The sequence below is a fragment of the Lipophrys pholis genome (genome assembly GCF_963383615.2).
Source record: "Lipophrys pholis genome assembly, chromosome: 17".
NCBI classification, from domain to species: domain Eukaryota; kingdom Metazoa; phylum Chordata; class Actinopteri; order Blenniiformes; family Blenniidae; genus Lipophrys; species Lipophrys pholis.
Window position 1 is genome coordinate 7,555,418 of NC_137643.1, and position 10,230 is coordinate 7,565,647.

A 10,230-nucleotide genomic window follows, 5' to 3' on the forward strand; every position below is an offset into this window, starting at 1 on the left:
TCAGCAGACAACCATCTTCAGCACACAGGAAATCACCGAATAACAGATTGCTGCATGCGCGTCTAAGAAACCTGAATTGTTACCTGTTACCTGTTAATTGTTACTTTTCTTCTCCCCCATGCACCCTCATCCCATCGCCATCGTCAGTGTCGACTTTGCACATTTTCCCAATGGTTTCCTCCCACAGTCCAAAAACACAAGTCTGGGGTTAATTTGTGAACTTAAATTAGTCGTAGGTTTGAATATGAGAGGATGCGGTTGTGTGTTTCTTTGTGTTGGATTGTGTTCAAGCTGTACTGTGATTTGGCCTGTATGGTTCACTGGGATCAGCTCCAGCACCTCACAACCCTGTACTGGATGGATCAAGAGTAACTTTAAAGGGAACTGAGTTTTTTTTTATTAAAGTTTGGTCAAAAACAATCAATAATTATATCCAGATTAATTTTGTCCCGTGAATTGAGGGTGGTTTCTCTGATTTGTCACAAAAAGTGGGGTTGTTTACTGACTGAAAAGTTGACACGGAGAAGTTGAGACGAGGAAGATTCATGGATGTAGTCAAGAGGAACATGACCAAAGACAGAAAAACTTTTAAAAAGCGAAATAATGAGACAATGATGCTTTCACAAAAATTTATTTGATCGTCGTTCTTTTGAAGCCAGCTTCTTCAACTATCATAGAAAAAACAATGGTTGTTACAGGATTTATATTTCATTTAGTTATCAATTCAAGTGCCCATTCATAAACAAGAAATATTCTGCTCGGGGAACATGAGGAATGTAAGCACCGCCAAATGCAAAATACCAGTTGTTCGTTGTGTTCATGAACTTTACATCCTTTCAGGGATTTCCACTCATTCTCCACATTCAACATGTCAAACGTAACAAAATAAAACCTTTATTCAAGTCCATCCCCTTCGGCTGAACCGGAGTCTGGCCCCACACACTGCACCAAACCACAAACCCTCCGACACAACGTCTGCTGACTGCAGTTTTTTTTTTTTTTTTAGTTTTCCTGAAAAGGCTTCAGATAAGAGAAATCAAACATCCCACTTAGATTGATCTTTTATCATCTGTATGAGCAAATCCAGCAGGCACATGAGTCCAGATGATATAAACATCAGCAAGTCTTTCTTTGTGCTGATTTTACTTTACAATAGAAGAAACTACCAAATATATTAACTAGAAAATAAAATCTTATCCCTTTTATCATATTGCATAGACAAGTGATCCTTCATTTCCCTGCAGTGCACAGCTGAGGGTTAATTCTTAACGTACGTACCGTACCTATACATTCACAAGTGCCTCCTCGGGTCTCCTGATGTAAAACTGGGTGATGAGTGACCCCCCCAGTCCTTTTTAATAAACTGCACATTGTGTGAGGCTACATGAAACAAAAATATTGGGATTTATTTAAAAAAAACACACACAATAAAAGTCACATTAGTTCAGTACAATGCTGGTGACCTCATCACATGGGCAATTTTGGTGAAGGCGACTGGCTCCTATCGAGGACAAGACTCATCTGTAAGACAGAGAGATGGAGGTGGGAGGTCAAGATGATGAATTTAGGCCATTTATACTCTTTCACTTTGACCTTTGTCATCTTCTCATTAACCAACAGCCCCAGTTTTAGATCTGCGAGAATCATTTATGCAACTAACCTTTCCACATAGTCCTCACTAATGTATTTGTACAAATTCAATGGGACTTTTCTGCCTCTTTTTGTTTATTTTCCTAAACTTGGCCTCACCACTTTCAGGAAGAAACAAAAAAGGAAACATCTTTGAAAAAAAAAAAAATCTACGGTCCTATTTGCAACCGAGCTAAAATATGTGCTCATTTATGGTGACCGAATGTTCTCTTTCACCCAGACGTGTAAATTTTTTATGTCTTGGTTTTAATTATGTGTTTAATTACATAAAAAGGGAGCTGTTAGTATATTTTTTTGTATTTTGATTTTTGAGACCGAATAGGTTTTATTTCTATCAATAATTAAATTCAGGATTTTTAAGTCATTTTTGTATAATTAATTTTTGAAGAAAGATAATTTCCGACATAGTAAAGTTTGTTGTGTTGAGAGGTATATCTGAGTTAGTTTTTTGGGGGCGTATAGAGAGATATTGTTTTTTTTATTCAATTGAAATTCATAACCACACAGATGATACATATTTTGACTCCATGATGATTCCTGTGCTGGAGGTGATTTTAACAGCTCGAACAACTTATTTGAGAAAATGAGCTCAAATCCCAACACTATAAGAATAGGGTAGAATAACCACTATTAAGAAGGTATTCAGTTTTCACTTCTTTCTACATGTCTTCCACATAAGTGGCATTGAAAACGACAGTGCGTGACCCCCTTAATAGCACGTCTTCTGGTGGCTCAGGTGTGTTACCGTGTGGTTTTTAATATAACAGCAATGATACGTCCGTGTTATAGTCATTGCCTCCATTCTTTGTCGTGAGGGCCGATTCATTATTGTAAGAATAAAGAAAAAAGAAGGATGTCACCAGCTTCATCCAGAGAAAGTTCAGCCCTCTTCAGCAGTGCGACAGAAAGCAAATAAACAAAACAAAAAAAAACAAACAAACCCTGAGTGAGATCCAAACCTACCGAACGGCCCGCTACACTTTATGTCTTTTGAGAAGGGGGTGACACTGACCCACTCGTAGACGCGGCGCCGTTGCGATACTTCTCGGGCTCTTGAACACAACTGTTCCTCCCTCCGCTTCCGCTTCATCCTCCGGCGCCTCGTCGCCCTGCAGCCGCTCCATCCTCAGCTGCTCGTGAGGGTGGGGGCTGAACGCCAGCATGAAGGTCTCGGACGGGTACTCGCACACCTGCTCCAGCTGGTCCTCGTCGAAACACACTTTTCCCTGGAAAGTTTAATAAGTAGTGTCACTTGGGAAAAGAAAAAGGCCATGTCAGACGTAGTGGAATTAAAAAATATTCTGGAAGCTTTATTTCATGCAATTGGATCAAACTAAATATTTCTATGCAAAAAGCAAAGAAAATCTTTAAAAGTGGAGATTTAAATGGGGAAAGCGTAAAATGGCGGGATCACATGGTCAGCAGGTAAACACAGGTGTCGCTCGCCGTGAGGTGTTTGTACCCCGTCAGTATAATGTTAACTGACAGCATGAAGCTTAAGACATCTGACATGCTCCCTATGGATTGGTTTTCACTGACTGAGCATTTCATGTGCACTGATTGGTGGTTGTAAAGCGTCTCTGGCTGCAGAAGCAGGAACAAAACACAAGTTGTGGTTTTCCAACTTCTCCTTAAACACTGAAACCAAAGGAGAATGAGACCATCTGGTGTTTTCAGCTCGTCTTCTCCTCGGCTGACGGGTGCTTGAGTACGTTTACTCTCGGTTCAGTGTGCTGTAAACAGATATCCTCAATCTGACAGGAAACAGCGGCACACGCAGAGCACGTCTTATAATAACAGCAGCTCAGGCCTCAGACGAGTAGTAAACACACCCGGAGGTGCAGTCACTCTGCACAGAGCTGCTTCGCCCTGACCGTGGCCGTCTGCAGGACGAGAGCAGATAAATAGCTCTGTGAGGCACAGAAGGCTAATCCTCCCTCGCTGAACCTGATTAACCCAGCAGGACGGCAGAAGCATCGAACAGGGAGAGAAACAGGGGGAGAGAGAGGGGCAACTTCACCAGCCAAGATCTGACCTCGCGTCTTGAAAATGGCCACGCTGAGTTTTCCCACGCTGGGAGGAAAAGTTGAGGGGAAACTTAAGGTCTGAACGAAGATCAACAAACTCATGCTGCCGACATAAATGTCCAACAGAAGCCTAAATTTCATGCAAAAATAAAATTAAATGATGCAGGTTTTAGTTTCAAGAGTCTGAAATGAGCCTATATCAAACATAAATGTCATATATATGAAGAAAACTACAGAGAGGAGGAGGAGGAGGGGGAAGAGGAGGAGGCACAAGCAGGTCACCCCCCTCTGAGAAACGATGGCGTGGTTCAGAGGGGGGAGGGAAGGAGGCCTGACGTCAAGCGTCTGAAGGACATCAACGTGAGAGCAACAGGTGGTCAGAGAATCACTCAGTGGTCACTTAGTGCGCTTACAGACGGAGCAAGAAACACAGTTGCATGACTGTAATCCCAGACGGGAGAAAAAGTACTACAGAAGAGACACGCATTTAAAGAAATTATGGTTCTTTCAACTATGAATTGGAGCAAAAGAAGTTTCTGTTTCCCGTGGACCAGATGACTCTGTAACAGAGCGTCTGAGTCGCATTCAGCAAGTTAAAAATGGGAGACGCTTCACTTCCCCCCGAGCTGATCGACGCTTCTTGCTTGGAGGAAGAGCGCATGATTGAAAGGAGAAGTGAGCAGAGACACGGAGAGTGACAGAGGCTTTCTACAGCGAATATAAAAAGCGACAAATTGTGTCAAAACGGCCATGTTTTCTTTCGTCCCTTCTGTCTGTCTGTCTCTTTTTTTAATCTCACCCACATTAGGACAAAGGGTCGGGGAATCCTGTCATTACTCATACAGTGGAAGGTCAGAGTGGTCAAAAACTGTCTGCCAAGACTTGGATCTGACAGCCCAAAGCCTGCAGAAAGATACAAAGGGAGATTTGTCTGAGAGAGCTGACTCGACAGAAACAGGAAAATTGGTGCGATGGAACAAGGAAGCAGTCTGTAGCTGACTCAGACACAAACCCAGAGGAAATCACCGGCAGTTTGACGTCTCTTCAACAACAAAACAACAATCTTCTGACAGACATTTAAAACTCATTAACGACACAGATTCAGTTTTTTTTTAATCTAACAGGATGTTGTAAAGTCTACTTTTCTTCTGGAGATAAACTCACTTTGTTCCATAAAAGTTATTTTCAAATTGATTATCAAACATGTCTAAAACAAGTTCTGCATATACCAGAAACAGGAAGTCAAGCTTGGAATTTGACCTCAGTGAGTCTCAAATGTGGAGCAAATCGACCGTGAGTTACTGTAAATAGCAGCTCCGCCCGCTTTAATTCCTGCATATAATAGTGAGTATAATAGTATAATAGTGTCTGCATCGAAGCCTGAAACACTCGCAAAGATCAAACCAGTATGACACCTGCCCAGTTTGTCATTCTGTGATGTGATTTTGTGTTTCTTTAAATGAAAAAATTTTTTATAAAAAAGTTTATCTTTACTAAAGGATGTCGAGGTCATTGTCTCAGTTAAAAGTCAAAAAGTCTGCACAGAAATAGACCGCAGCGGCGAACTGCAAAGGAGCTCACTCCTGGATTGTATGGCTAAGAATCAAGATGTCGTGCTTGATAAGGCCTTAACTGGCTTAACTCCGTCTCTGTTATCGCACTCCTCAATCAAAAGGGATGTTCTTGCAGTGAAAGGGGATTCTGCTTCACGACGAAGGCCCGTCAGGCAGGTGACACCAGGTGCTGAATCTGGTTTCATCACCGTGTCAAGAGACTTTTATTTTTGCACCCAGATTGGTTCAAACTATTTGTACAAAGCAAGTTTTTCATGTCCCAGTGTGTGAATAAAACTAAAGACGAGACGGTTCCCACTCACCCTTTTTGGTGTCCCTCCTTTCTTGACCAGACAGGATTTTTCCAGGTTCTGATAACCACCGATCACCTCGATTTCCTCTGCTGTCGGGTACTTCTTTTTCCCGGGCTCGACTGCAGGTTGGGTCGTCTGAGTCTGTTGCGACGATGTCTTTGCAGAGTTTGGCCCCACTGCTACTGACCGCGCTGCAGACCCCGTCATCCCTCCTGCTGCCGCCGCGGGTTTTTTCGGGTTGATTGTGATGGTGGCGCCTCTCTTCGCCGGACCCCCTGACGCGCTCTTGATGGAGAAGAGCGTGGGCGACGGGGTGGATGATCGAGAGATGCTGGGCGAGTGGGCGGGGGACGGTGAACTCGGGGACGGGGCCGGGGTCGGGGCGCAATCTGTGGCTTTCAGGGCGTTATCTGGGGACTGGCTCCTGAGGAAGGACTGAGTGGTGGGCGTAGTTTGTTTGAGATGAGATGTTGGAGAACAAACACGCTGAGGAGACACTTTGGAGTTGAGTTCAGGAGTCTCTCGGTCTTTCTCATGGGTTTTTGCATCATCTTTCACCTGCTGCTTTGATATTCCTCTTGAGCTCTGCTGTCCTTTAGCCTCTTTCTTCGGTGAACCACAGGACTTCAGTGCTTTCTGCTCCTTCAACTGGAACTGCTCTATCTGTCGCTGTATCGTCTGAACCCCACAAACATCGTCACTGATGAACCCTAGGCTGTCGCCCTGTTGCGAGTTGGATACAAGTGGCTTCACTTTCACAAGTTGCACAGAGGACGAGACGTCCACCGCCCTGTCCCTCAGACATAGGCCCGACCTGGAACCCACCGTCTCCAAGTTGTAAATTCGGCTCATGGCTGCGAGGGAGTTTGGATGCGGCGGTGAAGGGGAGATAGTCGGCGTAGGGTCGAGAGGGGATGTGTAGTCCTCTACCTCTTCGTCCTCAAAGAGCCCCTTCCCTTCCTCCTCCTTTTCGTCTTTGTTGGTCCTGTGTCGGCCCCTGTGGCGCCTCAACTGCTCCTCTACATGTTTCAGAGGGTCATCTTCGTCGTCGGACGCGTAGAAGCCGTCAGAGATAACTTCAGAGGCGGCAGTGTTGCTTGCCGCTTCCTCTCCTCTGACTGCTTGTGTGTGTGGGACAGAAACAGGAAGCAGAGGGCAGGTTTTCAACACGCCGACTTCCTGAGTGACGTCAAATGTAGCCGCGGATGCCTGCGACACTGCGTCTTCCTCTGTTTCAGCCGACCCGCATGAAGCCTCCCACTCTCTCTCTTTCTCAGTTCCCCTGTCCTCGTACCTGTCCACATCCATCCGAGTGCTGTTGATGTCTGCGACGGCCTTGCTCCCTTCGCCATCCTCAGCATCTCGCTGTCGTAACTTTTCTAGCTCCCTCTGACGGATTTTCTCACGCAGGGACTCGATGCGGCTCAAAGGTTTTCCGATCCTCCAGCTGTCCCTTCTTTCCACCGCTTGTCCTCCTTCCCATTCTTGTCCCTCGCTTGTTTTTTTTCTGTCCAACATTTCCTCAGCGACATAAAACACAGTCCTGGGGATCTGAATCTCCAGAGGGCCTGCGGACACCCCAGTTGGTGCCATTTTTTTAGGCGAACGTGGGGTTACATCATGTACGAGGTTCTCAGAAGTGCTTTGGCCTCCTGTTTGTCCCTCCGGTTTGGTCATTTCCTGAGCAGGCCTACAAACTTTTTCACTGTTATAAATGGTTGTATCACCTATTTTTTCTATTTTACTTATCAGCTCCTCTGTGTGCTGGGACAAAACGCAGTGTGCCAGGTAAGCCCCACGTGATCCCGTCATGCCCCAGTCTGCCTTTTTTTGAGGGGCTCTATCTGTCACTGTGCAGAGTAAACTAGAGCACTCTGTGAAGGCTGAATCGTGGCTGCAGCGACCTTCTGCAGAGGAGCACGCACTGACCGACTCTGTGCATGTAGTAGTGACATAACTGCGTTCAGTTAGAACACTGCATTCAGGTCCACATTCAGTTGTATTACAAAGTTGAGCCTCAGCTTTCTCTGCGTTCTGCCCCCTCTCTATGCTCTTCTCACTCAGTAAACGCTTGCTTTCTCTCTCTGCTCTCGCTCGACCGTCCTGCTTGATCGGCACTCTTCTGGCAAACGATATTCCCTCTGTGTTTTTAACTGATGCCACTGTAAACCCCTTGTCTCCATCTGCATCCACCACCTTCTCAGCCGCCCTCTTATCAGCAGGATCAACTTTTTGGGCTTCATTTCTATGCTGGAAGCATGTTTCTACCTCACTTCTCCTCTTTTCATTCTCACTTTTTACGTCTCTATACATTCCAAAGTGGTCTTTGTCCAAAAGTCGAGCGCATCCAAGTTTAATCTTTGTGGTTTCCTTCTTTAAGGATGCCACGTCTACCCACGGTGTCACGCTCCTGTCTGAATGTGTCCTCTCACGCAGTTTCCTCTCGTAAGACCCCTCGTCACCCACGCCGTTCTCCTTAGCGCTGATGACTCGGTCAGAAAAGCTAAAGGAGCGTTTGGGAACACCTTTCAAGAGGGTATTTTTCCCATCTGCCCTCATCTCCTCATATTCTTGTTCATCTTGATTGCCTAAGTATTTACAGCTCCCTGGCTGTAGGAAATTATCAGAGCTCTTGGATCGAGACGGAGGCTTGGGGTGCTCTCCAAATCTACTCAGCAGCTGGCTCACTCTCCCTCCTCTTTCGATGAAGACGTTATCCTCCAAACTGTCCTTCCTGTCATCTTTATTAATAACTGTCGCCTGGCCCCAAGGCCTTTCTTTCTCTTTTTCCTTCAGCCAGGACATGTCAGTCCTCATCTCCCTGCCTGCACTCTCCCTCCTGACATCTCCACTGCACTTCATCTCCCCCTCCTCTCTTCCTTTCCCTCCTGCACCCATGTCTTCGGGGCTGGCCGAGGGCTGTATGATCAAAACCTCAGAGGCTCGGATCTCAGTGACGCTTCCTCCACCAGCTAGAATCTCCCTCAGGTCCATCTTCATCCCTCTTTTCCCCTGATGTTCCTCCTCAGTCCTTTCTCTTTCCCCCTCAGCCTCCCTCCATCTAGCTCTCCGCTCGTCACTGCCTGTCCTTTCTTGCTCAATAATGATGATGTTGTCTGCTCGGATGGTCCTGAGACAAGGTCCGAGGGGGGAATACATAGCGGGCTGTTGAATATCTTTTTCTTCTGTGTCTTTTCTTATTTTGAGGAATTCCTGCTCCTTCGCTGCATCCTTAACAGACTCTTTGCACTGGCCTTTGTCTTTTTCACATCTCTCTCTGCTGTGTTCTCTTCCCTGACTCCTGTCCCTGCTTCTGTCTTTTTCCCGTCCCTCGCTTAAATCCCTAAACCGTTCTATTTTCAGCTCTATATCACGTCCTCTTGCCGGTTCTCCATCTTGACCTCTGGGGCTCAGTTTGTCTCGCTCCTTATCCTTTACTTCTGGCTCACTCCCGTCCACATCCCTGCCTTTCCTCCACACACTCTGAGTGCGAAAAAATGGGTTTTCATGCACTGGGACGATCGTTTCCACAGACACCTGACTCACTAGTTTGGGCTCTGCGTCGAGCCAAAACCCAGGATCTGGACTAAGTGAAGGTTCACTTCCAAGATTAACAGTTATAGAGCTGTCAGTGTCACTCAGACCATCGGAGGGAGATCTGACGTCCACTTGCAGCAGACAGACGTCCCTCTCCCTGTCACCCAAACTCTCCTGCTTGGCCTTCCTCCGCTGGATGATCCCACGCTTCCAAGCAGGCATGCTAGCAAACTTTTGCTCCTCTTCTTTTTCCCTCTTGTCTCGCTCCTCCTCCTCTTTCCTCTTTCTCTCCAGAAGAAGTTGCTTCCATTCTGGCAGCGAGGAGACAGACATAACAAAGAAGGTGCTCGTTTTCGTATATAAAAAAAAAGTCACTGGTCCTCTTCAGATCTTCTGGGAAATTTCTGCAACAAATGAAGTGATAAAATCAGTTTCCTGTTGCAATGAATAAACATGTAAATTACACAAATTCCGCAAAGTCTGCAATTCATAAAATAGCAAACAAATCACCCACTCATATTGTTTATTTATCTATTGCAGTTGAGGTCTTGGGATAAAGCTTTTACGCACAATTACGCACGGTAATTCTACAATTTAACCTGGATGACGTTATAACATCCTTTCTTCTAGTCTGTATTAATAATGACAAAAACATTTAGTTTCACCTACCAAAATAATAATCTTTCCAAAAAAATATGCCAGTGTCCACTTCGACTTTACATCTCCACTCGTGCGTAAAACGCTCCGCTGCGCGATGGGAAAATTTCCTCCGCCGATTAATCTATCAGATTAATCTATGCTGTCAAAAAGGAGAGCTTTAAAAACGCTGTCAAATCACATCCAGACACCCGACTGTCCATCGGGGGACAAAAACAACTCCGTCCGTCGGTATGGTAGTAAATATTTCCAGCTTCAGAGCCGCAGTCTCTAATCCGATAATTACGTTCAATTCCCTCAGGAGAGTTTAGTGGCACACACCATATTGTCGGACCTAAGAAAAGGCGTTTAAAGTAGGTGGCCGTCTGCCCAGCCAAACAACCTCCCCTTCCTCCCTCCTCCTCCTCCTCCTCCCTCTTCCTCCTCCTCCTCTTTCTTCTTGCTCCTCCGTCTCATCCCTGCGTCCCGCAGAGATAATTGGAAAAGAAGCGG

General features: G+C 45.7%; 1 protein-coding gene across 1 annotated transcript; it reads right to left on the bottom strand.

Annotated features, from left to right (window-relative positions):
* Window positions 1-614: 614 nt before the first annotated feature.
* Window positions 615-10,146, bottom strand: ppp1r18 (protein phosphatase 1, regulatory subunit 18). Its single transcript, XM_080484514.1, has 4 exons — window positions 9,751-10,146; window positions 5,554-9,485; window positions 2,663-2,876; window positions 615-1,521 (listed from the first exon to the last, which is right to left on the bottom strand). Exons 2-4 carry the CDS (start codon window positions 9,412-9,414, stop codon window positions 1,502-1,504), a joined length of 4,095 nt encoding a protein of 1,364 aa, XP_080340640.1. The 5' UTR covers window positions 9,415-9,485; window positions 9,751-10,146; the 3' UTR covers window positions 615-1,501.
* Between the last annotated feature and the right edge of the window lie 84 nt (window positions 10,147-10,230).